This window comes from Barbatula barbatula (genome assembly GCF_947034865.1).
Source record: "Barbatula barbatula genome assembly, chromosome: 7".
Classification (NCBI taxonomy): domain Eukaryota; kingdom Metazoa; phylum Chordata; class Actinopteri; order Cypriniformes; family Nemacheilidae; genus Barbatula; species Barbatula barbatula.
The window spans coordinates 16,883,831-16,904,392 of NC_136770.1; the positions used below are offsets into that span (position 1 = coordinate 16,883,831).

The 20,562-nt window shown below is 38.6% G+C and overlaps 1 protein-coding gene across 1 annotated transcript in view; it reads left to right on the forward strand.

The window, feature by feature from the left end:
- The window catches only part of mast2 (microtubule associated serine/threonine kinase 2), a 108,124-nt gene that overhangs the window by 3,417 nt on the left and 84,145 nt on the right, over positions 1-20,562 (forward strand). Inside the window, exon 2 of the mRNA XM_079460784.1 lies at positions 19,853-19,997. Within this exon, the coding sequence (XP_079316910.1) occupies positions 19,853-19,997 (145 nt within the window). The remainder of the gene's footprint in view (positions 1-19,852; positions 19,998-20,562) is intronic.

Genomic DNA, 20,562 nt, shown 5'->3' on the forward strand with positions numbered 1-20,562 from the left:
TGAAGTTATTACTCTGAGCAGTTTAATGCACAATTGTGCTGATCAATTTTTTCATAAGCAAAACTAGTTCTGGTCAAAGTTAATCTTTTAGGCTAATAGGTATTCAAATTCATTTTTTGTTTTCTGAGGCATCCTAGTCTTCCTTCAAGGTTTTACTGCTCTCTTAAGTAACACTGTTGGAATATTTCTCTGAAATAAATATGCCTCCTTAAAAAAATGAATATTTTAGCATATTATGAAATGAATATTTTTACAGATATTCATATTTATGTCCCTGTTGTTTCTGCTCTTCTGTCATCTCCTCCTAGCTTTTCTTGCATACAAGCTTTCAGTCTGTCGTTATCAGGGCTTTCTCAAAATGGGCAACTCTCGCAGTTGCATCATATGGCTAGTCTGCACACATTGTTTGAACTGGTGGACCAGATTAAAGCTGCTCTGTAGAAGACGTCCTTGTTCCTTGACTTTGCACTTCCTGTGTAATTATTTAAATTCTTTGAGATTACAACCCATGCTTAACCATGTTATACTAGAGGGGTGATATGGCGCGAATACGTGTTTTTATGTGACTTTGGTGTGTTATAACTTGCCCATGCATGTTTTAGACAAGTAAAACTGCAAAAAGATTCATTCTATCTAAAAGCGAATGCTCCGCCAGACCTGCCTGAAACGCCTCGTGTGGATATATACGCAAACTTAATCTCCAGGGTTGTTCTGAGAGTTTATTTGATTTATTATTTTGTTGTTTGAGTGAAGCTATCGTCAAACACTTAAGCATCTTCCAGAGGACCTGTCAAAATAAAAGTAACGTTAACATGAACACTGAGATGAAAGAATACTGTTGTGTAATACAGTATTTGCTATAGAAAATTGCAGTGCCCTTGTAGCAAATTGATAAAGCTAACATATTGTTTATTGCTGCATAATACAATACATTAACCAAGTTGATTTTATAATGCGTTTCATAAAGTACAATATTATTTTGTCTAAAGTCTCGTTCTCGTGAACCCTGTCTTGTGGGAAAAGTGTCTCGTCACAAACCTTGTATCTGGTCATTTTTGGGGGTTTTGCATTTTAGCGTCTTAGCAAACATCACCATACCTCTATTTAGACTACATAGCAAATCAGACCTTGCAGATGTTTTGTTACATTACGTAATAGTTTAGCACTTTGCGTCACTAGCGTAGTTGTGAGACAGAATGTGCTGTCTGAGATGGCTGGAATGTGTACATCATAATCACTAGTTAAAAGCTGGGATGAATGCCAATGTTGGGGTTAAAACAATACTGAGTGCTGTCATTCTTGCGTTTATAGTAGGTGTTGGGAAGCAAAGAACGTAAGCTTCATTGGCAGTGTTAGTTTATGTAAGAGTAATCTCCTCTTGTTTCAATTCAGTGTGTAAACAAGCATACATGTGCCCACACATACACATTCTCATGCGCTTTGTCTTAATAGATGGAATAGGATACATTACATTTACATTTAGTCATTTAGCAGACGCTTTTATCCAAAGCGACTTACAGATGAGGAAACATTGGAAGCAATTATAACAACATAGGCAACAAAATACATAAGTGCATCAAACTAGTCCATTAAAGCCTAGCACAGTATACAAAGCTCAATCAGTCAGCGACGTGCTGATGGAAGAGATGCGTTTTTAGGCGTTTTTTAAAGATGGCAACCGAGTCTGCTGATCTTGTAGCAGCTGGTAGATCATTCCACCAATGTGGAACAGATCCAGAGAAGGTACGGGAGAGTGACTTTTTTCCTTTTTGGGATGGTACCACTAGTCGTTGTTCCTTTGCAGACCGCAGTGATCTGGCAGGAACATAGATCTGCATTAGCGAGTGGAGATACGATGGTGCAGACCCGGTGTTGGTCTTGTAGGCCAGGAGCATAGCTTTGAACTTTATGCGGGCCGCAACAGGGAGCCAGTGTTACCTGATGAAGAGCGGAGTTACATGCGCTCTCTTCGATTCATTGAAGACCACTCTTGCCGCCGCATTCTGGATCATCTGGAGAAGTTTGATTGTGCAAGCAGGAAGTCCAGCCAGAAGCGCATTGCAATAATCCAGTTTGGACAGGACAAGAGCCTGGACTAGGACTTGCGTAGAGTGCTCCGATAGGAAAGGTCTAATTTTCCTAATGTTGTAGAGGATGAATCTACAGGACCGGGTGGTGCTGGCAACATGACTTGTGAGGTTAAGCCGATCATCGATTACCACTCCCAGGTTTCTGGCTGTGCTGGACGGTGTAATCGTTGATGAGCCTAGTTGAATGGCAAGGTTGTGTTGAATCTTTGGGTTGGCTGGGATCACAAGCAGTTCCGTTTTTGCAAGGTTTAGCTGCAGGTGATGATCGGAGAAGATAGGAGAAGACCTCATCTCTCCAGGATACTCTGAATGACCTACCCGAGAGGTAGGACTCAAACCATTGCAACGCCATTCCAGAGACACCCATAGCACTGAGAGAAGCCAGGAGGATGTGATGATTGACAGTGTCAAAGGCAGCAGACAGATCCAGTAGGATGAGCACAGATGACATGGATGATGCTTTTGCCAGTCTCAGGGCTTCGATGACTGAGAGCAGTGCAGTCTCTGTGGAATGACCGGTCTTGAACCCAGACTGATTGCTGTCTAGGAGGTTGTTTTGCATGAGAAAGGAGGAGAGCTGGTTGAACACAACTCGCTCCAGGACTTTGGCGATGAAGGGAAGAAGGGAGACAGGCCTGTAGTTTTCTAGCAGTGTAGGGTCCATAGTGGGTTTCTTTAGAAGCGTTCTGATGCGGGCCTCTTTGAATGCTGTGGGAAATGTCCCAGTGGTGAGCGAAGAGTTGATGATGTGGGTCAGAGCAGGCACAACCGTTGGAGAGATGGGTTGGGATGGGGTCCAGTGGGCAGGTGGTAGGGTGGTTGGAACCAATGACCTTGGAGACATCAGCTTCAGACAGAGGAGAAAAGGTGGGGAGCACACACGTGTCAGGGATGTGGGCGGGTTCGACAGGTGGTGGCGTAGAGAACTGGCTGCCGATGGCAGTAGTTTTCTTTACGAAGAACGATGCAAAATCAGCAGCTGTTAACTCCGATGAAGGTGCGGGAGCAGGCGGACAGAGGAGAGCAGAGAAGGTTTGAAGAGCGTTCGAGAGTCCGGAGAGTTGCAGATCCTCGAGTGGTAGTAATCTGTTTTTGCAGAGGTGACATCTACAGAGAAAGAAGAGAGAAGAGATTGGTAGAGAGAGAGGTCTGCAGGGTCTTTTGACTTGCGCCATTTTCTCTCAGCTGACCGGAGGCTGGCGCGATGCTCACGCAGTACATCCGATAACCAGGGAGCTGACGGGGATGCACAGGCTGGTCCAGATGCAAGAGGGCATAGGTTGTCCAAGCAGGATGAAAGCGCGGAACACAGAGTGTCTGTGGCATTGTCTGTATTCAAAAGAGAGAGCTCATCAGAGGGGGGGGGAGTGCAGAGAAGACAGCAGAGGAAAAACAGGAGGGAGGGGGAGACCGCAGGATGCGCCGGAAGGTGACCATCGGTAAGACATCTGCGATATCCGGAGCAGTGAGGTCGAGGGTGACGAAGAAGTGATCAGATGTGTGCAGCAGGGTGACCTGAGAGTGATGAGTGGAGCAGTACCTTGTGAAGATCAGATCTAGATGGTTTCCAGACTTGTGGGGTGCTTATGTGGAAACCTGCTCGAGGAGAAATGATGCGGTCAGGTTGACGAAGTCAGCAGCCTGTGGTTTTCCAATGTGGATGTTGAAGTCACCTAATACCACCAGGGGAGTACCATCCTCAGGGAAGGATGAAAGAAGCACATCCAGATCCTCCAAGAAATGTCCAAGCTGACCTGGGGGACGATATATAACTACAAAATGACTTTTAACAAGGTGGGTGATAGTAACAGCATGAAACTCGAAGGAGCTGTTGTCACACATGGGTGTTAGCTGATTGAATTTCCAGTCTTAGGGGATGAGTAGACCGGTGCCTCCACCCCTTCCTGTGATGCGAGGGCTGTGGGAGAAACTGTGGTTATGGGAGAGGGCAGCGGGAGTGGCAGAGTCCTCTGGTTTGATCCATGTTTCTGTAAGTGTTACGATAGAAAGACCAGAATGTTTAACAAAAGCTGTAATGAAATCAGCTTTGTTCACAGCAGATTGGCAGTTCCACAATCCTATTGGGAAAGTAGAAGGGGCAGTTGCTAGCAGTGATACATGGCGTTTGGCCCTGCCCTCAGATGTCACGCGCACACAAAGCAAAGCAATTAAACTAGCCCGAGAACGAACAAAGGAACGATACTACACGCGGTTTCACCACGTGACAGAGTGGAAGTAAATACAAAGCGATTTCTCAGTTTAACACAGTACTAAAACTCAACAAGACACAATTTAAATACACTTACACAATTCTGTACGCTTCTGCTGCTAAGTTGCTTCTCCAAAGGATACTTTGTTTGTGTACAAGTCAGGTAAACGTTTATCTGTTGAAACGGGTAAATTTCACACAGAAAGCATTCGCACCAGGCTGACTGTGTACACCAACATGACAGTGGGCACTGACTGGGTAGTCATTGACAACCTCAGGTAGTCATTGACAACCAAGTAAACAAAGGGGATCAAATATGTTGTTTTAGGTCATTAAAATGTGCATATTAGAATGTTTACCAGTAACAATACCCTTTTAAATTATAATTGTTTTTTGAGATTTAATATTTGACACACATTAGACTGTGCTCTTCAAAGCTTCATCTGCAGGCGGTGTTATGAGACCCCCTAAAAAGTCTGTGTAAACCCTTTTGGTTTTCATATCAATCAGCAACACTTTACAGGAGACCTAGAATGAAAACAGAACAGGCATGACTGACTTCAGACCAATAGCCAAATAATTCAGTTCCATTGGCTTAGTCTGCAGCCCTCTGGCTTACACTGCAGATGTGTACTATGCTTAAAAAATGCTTTTAAAATGTCATCACATACCATGTCTAATGATTGAAGGCAACCGACCTTAAATATGGATGCACCGGAATGAAAACCCTTGGCCGAAGCCGAATAAAAATTAAATACTTGAATACCTTACATGGTTTTTCGTATTTCTTCGGTTTATGTAGCACATTTTTTCACTATTGCATAAACTGAACGGTAAAATGATGTAATATGCCAGTGGGTCTGTGCAGCGATGATAGTTGTCGAACACGCCTCTTGTTTAAGACGACAGACAAGATTGCGATCCTCTTGATTATGTTGAAAAGTGGATTGAGGACGCCTTAAAGATCGATCTGATCACCAGCCCCTTGATGTAGTGTTTGGATAATTTGACTCGCGTCGTTGACCGCAATCCTGTAACCCTCTACGGACACAATGAAGCTTGAGTGTCCATTGGCTAGTAAATTCTTTACTTTATTTTGACTTTTTTGACATAAAATGCATGAACGTAAATGAACAAACAAACATAATTTATCGGAATCTTTCTTGGTTTCCATACTAATTGAAACTATCGTTGCTTAGCAAATGCTATTAATTATTTTACTTTATTTGCCAGACTTTTTATAGGAAATGCATGAACAATGCCAATGGAGAAAAGAAAATAAACGAAACATTTCAAAGTAACACACAATAAAATTTTCCATATCAGTCGATAACGATAATTTATACAATATATCAAATTTTTTATAAATTCAAGGCAGATTTTAGCTCCTGTATGACATTTGTAAAAACTAGACAGTTAACTGTGTTATTAAACATCTGTTTATTGCCAGAACATGACAAACACTTGCCAAAAAGCTGAACATTTAAAAATGTGAGGTAGAATTTCTTAGTTTCTGCGTGTTCTAAAGGGTGATTTAGTTTCAATTGGTAAAATAAGTTTGTGGTATTACCAGTAGGGATGGGCATTTTCAATAATTTCATATTTGAATCTTTTGGCTCATAAAAAACAAATATTCGAAAATATTAGTTTATTTAAATTGAATAAATAAAGACGTAATTTGTTTTTATTTAGTGACAATTTCACATCAAGCTTATAATTATCATTAATTATTCATAAACAGGCTTGATACCTGCAGACTGTTGAGAGTTTCTATAAACAAGCTAAGTGAATATTCGGTCACATCCCTAAACCCGCTGGCACATCAATAGTTTCCCAACCCGGACTCTACACAAGGGGTTAGCACCTGAGGAAGCCATGCTTCTCTCTAACCAACATAACACTTGCTCTGCTTTCCTTGACTTTCACTACTTTCTTTTGTAATTTTGTGAAGATATTTGATAAACATATTTTTGACAACATTAGCTCTCCTGCTGTGTGTTCTAATCACAAATGTAATATCTGAAGTCATTCAGAGGTACATTAATGGATGTAAAATATAGCCCTTTGTTATTTTAAAGCCACATGTAGGGGTCAGCAATATTGGCAAAAAAATGATATTTCTTTTTGATATTTTCTTGAATTTTCCGATAACTATAAGCAGGTGATATTTTGCATTCTATAGTCTTATGTTGTACTACCTCCATCTTGCATGTAACCAAGATATTCATTGTTGATATTATTAATATATTATTAAAATGCTTTCCTGTGTTGATCGGCTAGTTTCACGCATGCTCTCATTCGGATTTAAGCCTTATTGCTCTCACATCAGAGCTTTGCATTGCACCTTTGAAATCAGGTCTCTACAGACTTATTTTTCTGAACTGACAGTATTTGTCAGGAAATAACTAATAAACTCCTTGAGTAACATCACTTCACCTGACGCTGTCCACTGTCTTATCGCTAAAATGGTGCGATTGTGGACGCGCATTGCTTGACTACAGTATTCGTGAATACAGTAATGTTTATAGAAGGAGCTTAAAAAATGAGTGACATACTAGATAATATGATTTCACACATCGTTATAACAAGATTTACCATATCTCAAACGGTATATTTTGCACACCCCTAGCCACATGGAATTAAAACACATTACAGGCAGGCAAACGTCAGTTCAATAGTTTCAATTTATAGTGTTGGGGTTATATAGCAGTGACTACCAATGGAATCTTATTACCAGGGTATAGCTTATGTGAAAATGGAAGTGAGTAGAATGGGGATGCACCGATATTGGTCGATTACCGATAATTCTTGAACATTGGAAGCCAATAACCGATATATTTGCTGATATACACTGTGTGCAAAAGTTTATGGCAAGTGAGTATTTTGACCATATAATCATTTTTATACATATTTTCCAACTCACAGCTGTATAAACTTGAATGCTTATTGGATTTAAGCATATCAGGTGATATGTATTTGTGGAATGAGGGGGATTGTGGCCTAAGGGGATCAACACCCTATATCAAGGTGCCCATAATTATTAGGTAGCTTCTTTTCCTCAGGCAAAAAAGCATCTGCTAAATGACTAAATGTACCTAAATATTAATATAACATTTTCTGAGACTGAAAATATTTTTTTATTTAGTAAACAAATTAAGGATGTTCCTCCATATCTGTATGCTTATTAAGGCCCCGATAATTAGGCCGATCAAAGCTTATTGCGGCACTGGAAATTCTGAATTATTTTCAGCAAATTCAGACGCTGTTACCTAACTTCGTTGTCCAGTATTTAAAAGAGTGCTCACGGGTTCCTAGTACTGTAATGAATCTGTTAGTCATTGTAGACAGTGATGCTGTGCTTATGGCTCAGGCTGACTATGAACTTTTCCCTCGCTTATTTCAGTGAAAGGGCATTGCTGTCAAGCACAGTGGGGATTGGCCTATACGTAGGCTTGTTATGCTGGTAATGACCTCTTTCGAGCTCTTCTAGTCCCATCACACCCTGGGGGAGAAGCTCTTGGCCAAGTGTTTCGAGTGGTGTGAAGTTGCTGACCCCACCAGCTAGCTGAATAAATAAATAGTCATTGTTTTCACATACTTCGAACAGTGAACTGGACTATGGTTTAAGTGTTCTTAAGAAAGATGAATCAATTGAGAACGATGAATCAATCAATGATTTGTGACAGTGGCCAGACTGGCCTAAGGTTGCCTAATAAAACCAAGAGTTTACCTAAACATTTATTTGTAGTGATGAAATAAGATATGTTAGGTCAGTAAAGAATGTTTTATATAGTGAAAACAACTCCAGCTTTAGTTTTGTCTTTAATAAAAAAAACACAATAAAAAGTACCGTTAAAGTACCGGATTGATAAGTGGTATCGATAAAAGTAGTAATACCGTTAAAACCTTAACGATAACCATCCCTAATGACAACGTTATCAAAACAATCCGCGTTTACACCGATCCGCAAAAATGACTAAAACGCTGTATTACGCATTCCACGCCAGTAGTTGTCCCTGACGATTGATTGACGGTTTATTGGAAGGCGGACTTCCGTCGCTAAAGAGACCATACAATACAGAGCTCTGCATTTCTCCTCATTCATAGTGAAGAGAAGCGTGCACACATATACATTAACAAACATACAAGATGGGGAAAAATCTGGTCGTAAAGGTTCCATAGAGGCTTTCTCAGTGTGACCTTATCGCCCGCTACATGTCCCTGAGTCTGTGCCCTACCGCGCTGTATTTGAGGTGTAATAATGGGCAGAGGCTTATTGGTCTGTATTTGGTGCTACTTTTCACAGCTGCAAGAAGCAGATTAGCGTCTGTGAAAATAAACGGAAAGACACATTCATAGACAGTTTGCTTTGTCTCTGCATTAAAGGGAAAGTTCACCCAAAAATTAATATTCTGTCATCATTTACTCACCTTTGAGTTGTTCAAAGATATTTGGAAGAATGCTTTTAACCAGACAGATTTTTCCCCCATTGACTACCATAGTTTAAAAGAAAGGCAATGCTTGTCAAAAGTGCCCCAGAACTGTTTGTTGTCCTAAATTCTTCAAAATGTCTTTTGTGTTCAACAGAACAAAAAAAATATAAAGTACTTTTTCCTACTATGGTAGTCAATGGCGGGCAAAATCTGTCTGGTTATAAGCATTCTTCCAAATATCTTTCTCTGTGTTCATCAGAACAAAGAAATTTATACAGATTTGTAACAAATCTGAGGTGAGTAAATGATGACAGAATTAATATTTTTGGGGAAAGTATCCCTTTAACTGTATTGTTCAAAAGCATTATTTCATAGGGTAAATACGTGTGGCAATGAAAACAAAAAATCTAAATCCATTGTAAAATGGTTTAAAGCTATAACATAAGAAAAATACATTTTTCTCTTCTCTGCCCTAGGAGATCTGTTCCCATCCCTTGCATACACACACAATATTTATTAAAGCGGCCATAACACACAGAGCTTCCGCTTATATCGTGTTAATCTTGAGTGCTTACAGAATAGTATCGCAACCCTTCAAATATTCAAAGAGTCTTTAGTTTGATCAAATTTATAAAAGACAGATACAGCTGTACGATTAATTCTGAGAACATGCTAGAATGTATGAAACTCCTTTGATCCCCTTTAAATCGCCTGAGAGCACAAAGTCCATGTTCCCCAGATTTTTTTGGGGCTCATCATGAAGCTAACTATCACTGAAATGCTTAATAAAACACTACCTGCTTCATCTCTTTACATACCCAGTACATAATATGATTTGATATTTGATTATCTGACATTTCCATTATTAACATTTTATTGTGTTTAAATCAACAAAGTGTTGCAGATTTCAGTTTGACATGTGGACCTCTGCATGGTATAAGCTTTGGTCCTACAGAGACATCTTGAATTTGTTTCTGTTTAATCCTCTTCAGTAAGAAGATCTTCCAGAAATGCGTGTAAGCGGTAAACCTTGTGTTGATTGTTTGAAAGGATTTATTGTAAATCTGGCTTTTGTATCGTAAAACATCCTGTTTATGAATCATCATTCTCTGTTGTCTCCTCATCTGTTAAGACTTGTCTGACTAAGACTAAGCTTTTTTCTGTGAAAGTAAAAGAAGCTTTAATTTAACACAGAATGACCACGTGGGAATATGCAATGCTGAAAGTATAAATGAAATCAATATATTTTTCATTTTATTTTTTGATGCACACAATTTGATGCACACAAGCTTATACAGGGACATTGATTGGGTCATATAGTGCAAAGTTTTAAACACACATTTTTTGTGTAATTTACATTGTGACACTGTGACCAGAGATCTACTTTAAAAATATATTTTTAGGATCACCTAAAACCCTCAAATTCTTACTATGCTCATTTTAGACATAAAACAACATTTTAGGATTCTTTATGCTTTGTTATAATTTATTTGAATGCATTACACGGTGACAGTTTCAATAAATATGAGACATATTTGTACCATCTGTGTATGTTTTTCCTTGTTTGGTTATCCCGTGAAGTTTGTGTAAAACAAGCGCATATTTCTGTAATAATCTTTGAAAACGGAAGTGTTCCTATGAATCTTGGCATACGTTACAAGGCAATTGCATGATAATTAGCTTTCTTTTGTGTTTTATAAGGCGAGGGCTTGAATAAGTCAGATTTCAATCTTTTCAATTCAAACAGTTCACATTTAGGTCTTGGCTCAGTGTCTGACTTCTCACTTCTCTATTGCATGCAGCATTATTGGTTTGTCTTGGCTTTGTCTTAGAGGGTGGTGAAGTTCATCTGGAGAACTGGCAGAGTCAAGTTACTCTGTAAAGCGCACTATTACATAACCCAGGAGAAGTACTTCTGAGCCAATACTCATGTGCCTGGCAGCTTCGGCTCAGAAGAGAGTTCTTGCGCAGTTCATAGGTGAATCTCTGGGCGATACTTTCATTGCTGACAGATTTTTGGCCAGTAAGCTATTTGGACAACCAATTTTAAAAATAATGGATATGCACTTTCATGTAAAAAGAGAAATTGAAAAAATATATGCCACATACAGAACTATGGAGCAGCATTGAATTTAGTCCTCTTTGTAAATGCTCGTTTAAAGTTTGAAAATATGATGTGAAATATGATTTGAAACTGATTTTCTGGGTGGATGTCTGGGACAATGTTGCTTAAATGACCAAAATACTTTTTTATGTATTGCTATTCTGGGTGGTTGCTTACTAGCCAAAAGGGAGATGTTGGTATTGTAAAGATCATGCTAATAGCTTTGTAACGAGTAAATAGTTTGTGATGATCTCTGTGCTTATTTGGTTGCAAATTTAGCTGGGAGCACATAAGCTCTCTGTAAGGTTTGGAAAATTATAACTGTGTAGTCATTCATACCTTAAAATGATCTAATAAATGTCCTCTTGATCTGTAAATAGGACTTGCATTGAATTATTCTAAAAAGTCAATTATTTGCATGCCGTTCTCTCTTGTAACATTATAATGGCGTTTAAATGTTAACTTTATCTTCTAAAGGACCAAAGTCTTTCATCCAAATATTTCCGTAAAGTAATCCACTTGGTCTGCAATATTTAGTTTATTCGTGGTATGCTAGTTAATTTAATTAAGTTTATTGGTCAGAGTCAGAGCTTGGTTCCAGTACCGTTCGCTGCTGATATATACAAAATCGTACCAAATTGCGGCAGTGAACCGCAATTAATGATGTATTATTTGGTAAAAATGTGTGTGTTTAACTTGCGTGACTGATGCGCTCCAAGTAGAGAGCTGTATTTCTCATTTCTGACAAGCCAAAGAACATTTAGTAGAATATGTACTTTTATCATGAGCGGTTATGTTTAAATTTTTAAAAAGCCGGTGCTTTGCCATTTATTTAACAAACGTTTTTAGTTTCGTATTCCTTTATTATTTATTTATGTAACACAAACTTTTTTCGTTTTGTATTCCCTTTCCTATTCGTTTCTTAGCTTTTTGCACAGTGTGTGCCATGGTTACTTGTTTTGTTGAAGGCAACCTATCTGACATATGCATCACAGCCGCATCTTCGACCACCCCAGAGCAAACCCCCAATCCCTGGTGTCACCGGTACTACCTATGTTACTGTGAAAGAGGTAAACTCATAATTGTCTTAAATATAAAACGGTTGCATCTGTTTTAGTTTGGTAGTCTTGGATCTGTTACACTGCTACTTTCAAAAATCTTAGTTGATTTGACCTAACTACGGTTTCTTTTCATTTCCCTTTCCCACTTATGTTTTCTTGAATAGTTTTTCTAACCAGTCCCAACTGGCTAGGTGGGCCAACATATTGGCGCAGCCCTATTGAATGAGAACATCAGATTGTTGTATCCATGGGGTTAGTACACTAACATCCACGCTTTCATTCAACTGACCCTGGAAACCAGCAGCACATCTGGAATATATCAGAAAACATTATTTGAGTCTACTTATGGTACATTGTGTCATTGACTTCATGCACACATGTAGTAGGCATTACACATTAGACATGGATATAATCACACATCAAAAAAATGTCAGAATGGATTAGATTAAGGATTAGAGGATTGCTAACTCTGGTCTGGTGGAGATAAATGAGAGAAGTCCAGGCCATTTATTTTTTTCTGTCTGGATAGTTGATAAACAGGCCACGTAAAGACTGGAATGCACTATTCATTTTAAATGTGAATAGATTGTCAAATAATAGGTTTCACAAACTTGTTGGATAAATGTTGTTTTGGTATACATCGAGTTATGAGATATTGTTTGGTATGAGGGTGAGGTATACGAGTAGTACCAGTATGTTGCCATGGGCATTTGGTCCATTCAGTTTAGCAGTCATTTAATGGAAACATTTGTAATTTCTCAGTGCTAAAATTGGGTAATCGGAACAATTAATATTGAGAACAGTGTTAACGCCTTCATTTAGTTTGTTGTATTTCTTTGGTTTTAGTGCTTTTGCTCAAAAGGATCTTCTTTTAGCACCATTGCAGTGGGGATTGCGTTAGATCACCTTTCATTTTAGAGGACATGCTTCTATTGAATGCAGTACAGGGTTATATTTCTGATGTGTAGAAATATTTAAGAAGAAAAATAAAACCCCACCAAAAGCGTTGTCAATTTGTTTCACTTTGTTTATCGTGCTTAAAATTACATGGGAAATAGTTTTTTGCATCTTATTTTCTATAAATAATCGTTTTGGACAGGGGAATTATAACATGTAATGTAATCTAAAGTATATTTTCTCATGAAAAGTTCTACAAATTTTAAAATTCTGCTCTAATAGTATAGCCATTGTAGAGGAATACTGTAACAAGTGCATACTTAATGAAAATGGCTTGTCGGTTTTTTATTTACTTTTAGAGTTATATGTAGCAGTTTTCTATAAGATTTATGAAAGCTCAGAAGAAGTCGGAGTAATTGAATTTAATGGCTTTTAAAACAGAAAGGGGATATATAAAACTAGGAAAAAGTATACCGTTGCTGCTGAAAAAGGAAATGGCAGCTGGGCCGTTCTTTAAGAGTGTGTTTATTTCTATGTGGTAAATTGAAGTGGTGGACTCTGATCTGTTAAACAGCTCACCTCACCTGCTTAGGCAAACAGAAAGCCTTTCCATCCAGCAGCTTTTGGTCCAGGGCATGGCAGGCTGCCAGGCGGTGTGAAAGTGTTTATGTTTGTGTTCCTGAGGGATGAACTGATTTAATGAGGCGCGCTCTGTACTGCAGTCTCTGCCACTCACAGTACTGGGTACCAGTAATAATGAGTAATACTTCTTCAGCATTTATTAATCTGAGTTCATATGACCCATTGTATTATTTGTATTAATTAACATTAACAAGGATTAATAAACGATGTATAGATATGGAATAGAGCAGACAGACAATACAGACTTGACTTTTGGTTTTCAAATCGAGTGAATATTTTGGAAAATAAGTTTTAAGTTGATATATTTAAATAAACCATGAAATATGTTCTCTCTGCATCAGGAATGAGGAAAAACTGTCGACATGTGAAAACTTCTACACAGAGATTTGGCAGTATGCACTACTATCTTATCTAGCTTGCTGTACATGCAGTGTCATGTTGTCACCTGCAAGTCTCAGTACAGGGCAGAGCCGACTACAGTCTGTTTCGTAATTGGAATTCATGAGAAGAGTGTTGTCCCCATAGGGAGAGATCAGGAGCAGATAAAGGGGTGGGTGGAAGGAAAGCGGGATTACAGCTAGACACAAATGTTTAGGTCTGAAAATGCTTTGCCAGAGTTGATGGATTACAGATACAGACTTGTATTTCATTACTGTGTATGGTGAACCCAAGCACACTCCCTGAGATGAATGCCCTGTCACTGGTGCTATGAACAAGAAGCCGCACACTGAGACCTGAGGGTGGAGAGTGGAGGCAGATGCCTATTTAAACTGGATGTACCTCATTGCCAGCGACACATTGAGCTTTTTGTTGTTGTTATTGCTTTGATTGATATCTTCTCTCTCAACGGTCTCTCATACTTCCCTTCCATTGTTTGGTGTTTAACAACAGTTTGCTGCCTGTCATAGCAGTTAAATAAGCTCACTGCCCCAGCTTATACTCGATTCTTGAATAACAATGATTTGTGAATTCTAGGTGATGTTTGTATTTTCTTATAGTAGCAAATTCAGACAGATTCAACAATAAGTTTTGGCATTTATACATTTTTACTGTTGCCAGTGGTATAAGTGACAGTGGTATAAACTACTACTGTGCCGTAGTAGTTTACCATATGCCTGGACTGCTTTATGATGTTTGCACTTTAGAGAAGTCAATATATACCAAAAAAAGTTCAGGCGAGGAAGAACTTGTTATTTAAGGGTATTGATAGTAGTTTACAGTTGAACTATATTGCATCTTTATGTACTGTACAACACTGGTATAGAAGTAAACTGTGTGTTCACCACATGAACTATTTTTCAATGGTCTTAAAGGGATACTTCAGGCAAGAAACAACATTTCCCCATGTTATACTCATCCCCAAGGCATCCTAACTACATGTCTTTCTTCTTGAAGAATAATGCAGTCGAAGTTATATAACCACATATCATTTTACAAGTGTAGAATGGAAGTGAAGTGTGGTACATTACTCCAGAAAGTGCATTCATCGCGCAAAGTTCTGCTTGACATGGCTCTGTGATCTTAAAAATGTCTTCTGAAGCGAATCGATGCATTCCTTTAAGAGAAATATCCATAATTTACTGGATTTTTTTGTTTGTTAACATTAGTTAATGCATTAGCTAACAATAAGAAATATCGTTTTTTCGAGCATTGATTATTGTTCTTTAATGTTAGTTAATGCTAATTAATTGTTTGTTAGTTCATTGGTACCTTAACCACTGTTACAACAACAGTTACAACTTTAGATTTTATGAATCTAAAAGTAAATACTGAAATGAACATGAACTAAGCTTTTTTATGCTTTTTGTTACAGAAGCGGATATTGTAATATAAACAATTATTTAATGTAAAATTACTCATGCTTTGATTTTGGTCATACCACCCACCCTTGTTGTCCATTTTGGGTGGAACTACCACTTTTTTCCCAACAATGGTAGATGAGGGTGGGGTAAAACGGTTGATACAAATCTTTGCAGAATCCAGATTGGAAACCCAGATCTGTTTTTTACTGTAAATTATCTGTTTAAATTACTCACATCAACTTTTGTGATTATGTGATAGTTGTTGAACAAGTAATTTTCATATCACTATCTAAAGTCAAATAGTAAATATTTGATAGAAAATGTATTTTTGGTATCCTTGAACCGTGTACTTAAAATTCTTGTGTGAATCTTTTTCTTACTTTTAAAAGAACCTTTTTCCACTACAGAGAAGATTTTGTAAAGCAGAGGGGTTCTTCAGACCTTTGGATGAAAGTTCTTTATGGAAGTATTGAGCCAAAATGGTTCTTCTATATGGAATTGTGAATAAAGAGGGTTTTATCCTCCAACACAAGAGTTAAACAGCAGTAAGTGGAGATGTTGCTTGCATTGTGGTAACTCAGGGTTTTTATTTTATAAAACTATCTTAAAGAAGCATGAGAACACTAGTGAAGTCATTATTGCTCTGTAATCTCAGCTTCCGCTGGGAGTCCTGGGACAACGCACCTATGACATCATAGGAACTAACCAATTAGTTATGAGGTTTGCGGTTAGGCTGTTTTGCTATGTTTTGTGTTATGTCATCTGCCTTGGGAGCTAGGAAGAAATTACACACCCTCTTCCACTGTTAGCTGAACAATTCATTTAAGTAAGTGTTTATCCCTATGGATCATTAGGAATGTTCGTTTTCTTCATTGTTGATATTTGGGTCAGGGTGTTGAATAATGCTTTGTGTATTAAACAAAATCAATTCAGTTTCAACAGATTACATCGCTACATCTGATATGCGTTTTGTTTAGAATAAACTTGCTACTAGTATAGTGCAGATTTGTATTAAAGTATGTAAACATAGCTGTATATGTCTGTTGTGTGAATTATCACTTCAGCTACTGTGCTGAACTTTGACCATATGTTGCTTAATGGCGACAACTCTTATCCATCACATGCAAGGGCAATAAAGGTTACGAGTTTGCTGAAGAACATGCATACTTGAAATAAAGTGAACGTTCACCCAAAAATACATTTTTCTGATCATTTGCTCACCCTCATGTCATTTTAAACCTGCTTGACTTTCTTTCTTACACTGAACAAAAACCGGCAACCATTCACTTGCATTGGTTTTGTGTCCATACAATAGAAGTGAACGAAACGTTTGGATGAAGGTTGAATACCGAACATGGCTTTTTGTCTTTCTTCTATTTATTTAGCCAATTTTTTCACTATAGCATAAACTGAATGATAAAGATGTCCTTTTTGATATTTAGTCTAGCTTTTCAATATAATACAATAATATTGAAAATAAAATTGAGCAAAACAAGTGGGCTGATTTAAAACAAACTTGAATTGCCTATATTAGGCCTATAACTGACTGCTGAAAGAATGTACTCTGTACACCATACAATAAAACACGTCATTAAAAACCTTAAAAGCAAAAAATATGAATAAATGAAAACTGTTGGATTAATATAGGCTACACAGCATAATGATTCAGAGAAAAAATACATCCATCATGCATTCAATTCTGTATTTTACACTGAACATACTGTCTTTGCTATTTTCGGTTGCCGAACATTCGGTGCAATCCTATGTAAAAATCAACATGATGTAATAGTCTTGCAACAAAAATTGGTTGTAGTTTGTGCATAAATGATTTGAATGAAAAATAGCCCATTTCTGACCTACAAAAGGACCTACAAAAGAGTTGCACATAAAATATGACTTATCAGGGCTTGGAATGGTCATGAAACTTTTTTCAATTCTAGTTTATCCTCTGATGTCATATCCTGCACGAGTGCATTCAGCTAATCTGCTTGTTTATCTGATTGAGCCCAATTAGCCATCTCCTGTGATAAACCAACGCATTTCCCTCTCTTTTATCAGTAATCTGTGAGTTTCCCTCACTAAGACTGTAGAACTGTCAGTTTTAATAGAGAAAAAAACGCTTGAACCAGTTTCTGGACCGGAGAGATTGATGAGCTGTGGAAAAACATCTGTGGAAGTGAAATTAGCTCAGCCACAAGTGTGCAACGTGAGCTGGATATAAACATACAGAACTTTCACTGGAGAGTCATTAAGGCCTCTGAGGTCATGAGTTAAACGTGCAGTTTGCTCTTTCGTGCTCTGATGTCAAAACGTGTTTGGCGGAGCAAGCTAGCAACAATACAGGCCGGTGCAGAACACAGCTCTTAAAACTACTACTTCTAGCAAAACTGAAAATAAGTAATAATAGTACAATGCACAAACTCTTTTAAAGCCATGCGGTAGCTTTACGAAACCTTGAGAAACAGGATGAATTTGATTATAGTTTATAGATTATAGGAAAATAGCCACTGGGACATTCTGCTTCGCATATCCATTTTCATTTTGCTGTAAATATGCATTGAACATCTAAGTGTTGACTCTTGTTTCTATATCACTGTTATAATTTGGCAATTTGTAAACATGCACAAGTTGTTTTGATGCTCTCGGCTATAGTATAGTAGTTATTCCACATTCCCTACTCCCACAGTAAAAAGCACAACGTAATGATAAAAAGAAAGTTAATGCTTAAGCACTGTTGAAATGCATGTCCTGAGGCAGTTGTCCCTCTAAGACCTTGTGTTCACATGTTGTCATCTGTATCCATGATCCTCAGCTGATCAGCCCCAAGACGTCACTGTCAATCAGCCCCCCCTTTGTTTTGACCCAATGCCAGTGTGCCTGCTAGTGAGAACATTAGCATTTGTATGTATCATGGCTCAGGAAAATGATTCTGGGGTCTTTTTATGTGCTCTGGTATGGTTTTATAAGCACAGGGAGTCCAGATGTTTTTGGAATCTTGTGACACCACAGAGAGGATGTGACCAGTGCAGTGATCCCGCCAGGTTTCCATGGCAACACATGTTTTTCATCCTGATGAAGAACACAGGGAGTATGAATGAATCTGCAGGCGTCTGTAAAAAAAAAATTTCGGCTCATAATTTGGGTGTGTTGACGGAAGCTTCATGTTGTTGTTCTTTCCAGTGATTTGTTAATGGTGGCAAAATACAAGCCAACAAACTAACAGCTGCAGGTATCTTGGCAGAAAGAGCTCATTTATAGATGAATTATTCACAGGGTGCTTGTGTATGATGCAGTGATACAGCACATATGGAGTCACTGCAGAGACTTTTTAAATCAATTTCATTGCTTTTTTGTGACCGCTGTCTTACTAGGTGTTATAAAACAGATGTACAGCATGGTCTTTTCATTTTTCCATTCACTAACTTAGGGGTCTTCGGTGGGGGCCAGAGTGGCTCACTGTGGTTCTGGGTCCAGAGATATTGTTTGAAACCATGTTAACTTTTCACAAAAACACTGGAGTTTAATTCATGTTTTAGAACCACTTTCACCTACGGCCCTATTTTAACGATTTAAGCACATGGTATGAAGCGCAAGTGCACATGGTCAGCGCGCCAGGCCTAAAAGAGTTGTCCCTACTCTCTTTGTGAAACATGGGTGTGTTTTGGGCAAAACATGCAGTAAACCAATCAGAGTCTCATCTCCTTTTCACTTAAAGAGCCAGTTGCGCGCGCGAGCCATGGCAAATTTGCAATTTTCATGGCGTAATTCGGAAGAGCGAAGACTGGACACTTCTCCAGAAAGGAAACGCATCTGCTCGTGCGATCGGTTAAAGCGCGCGAGCTGACCATCTACAGGACAAGCCGGGTTTTTAAGCTTTAAGTACACAATTATAATAATAATTTACATTGTTATCCACTTATTTTTAAACTTTGCATGTTTGTGTGCTGCTGCGCGTTCCTCTGTGTAATAAGCAGAATGTATGCCTATAAGCGCATATTACTAACACGCTCTTTAAATAACAAAAAAAAAAGAATGCACCGTTGACTTTAGACCAGGTTTCAGTTGGCCAATGGCACAGGCTATTTCAGTTGCATCAAAATAGCATGCCCCAACCAAGCACCTGAACATGCTTAGTGTTAGACCAGCACGCCCATGGGTGCACAAATGCATTTTTTGCTATTTACACAATGTGGCATAGGACGTTAAAATTAAAACAGCATTGCACTGAAACTAGAAAAATACTTGGCGCAGCATTGCGCAGAGTGTATGATATGGCCCCTTAAATTCAAAGCAACAAAGTGCATATATCATGTGTGTCTTATTTGCTTGTGATCCCTTGAGCCAATGACCCTGGGATAGTTATTGTGATGTAAGCATAACAGTCTATGTAAACACATTAAAGAGGTATGCACATTATGTAAGCCAGATGTTATTTCTCTATCCACCAAGGGGTCCAAAGCTTGACACAGGTTGAGGTCCCCTGACCGATTCATGTCCTTGCAGTTACAGTCTCTTGTGTGGCATTTCGTAGCATTGTAATTTTATAAATGTATTCAAAACAAATGTGTGTCATTGAAACAAGGAAAGTCCTAATCTGTGTGTGTGTTTCTGCAGGATCTCCCGGCGCCACCTCCCCTGCTGTTTAGGAAACTCAGTAACCCCGACCTGTCTCCTGCCGCAGGAAAGACCAAACTGCAGCGACAGCTCAGTCAGGATGACAGCAGGGCACGCCGCAGCAGCATGGCGGGCATCCTCACCGGTGAGAACATGCAACTACACCTGCATATTTGGAATGCTGCGTCATACAGCACTGTAATAAAATGAATGAGCTGCGTTGTAACGTGAATGCATTTCACGTTTGTAAACTGACAATACAAAAGGTACAATAGCATTGCAGCTGGCACAGTGACCCATTGTCTTTTGCTTGTCAGATATCTGTCGACAGGATAGTGTAGCTAAATTCTGTCTCTGCCAGAATATCTGAGTGAACACAGAGTGAAAGTAAATTTGCATGATTTTGCCTTGAGACTTTGTGTTGTCTCTTGCTCTAACATTGCTGCAATAACACGTTAACGGCCCATAATGCAGCTGAATGTGAGGACGAATTCACAATGTGTTCTACAATGCAATCTGGAACAGGGCCATTATAAAACGCTCTGTCGATGACAGACATTTGCTGTTGCTTTATTCCACTTGCATGCACTGGGGTGTACAATGGTGTGTTTGTATTTTTATAGAGATAAATAGATTAACTGGCTGTGATTTGACTCTTTTAAAACACAGACATGTATGCAAACAGGTGCAGATCACATCTTGACCACTTA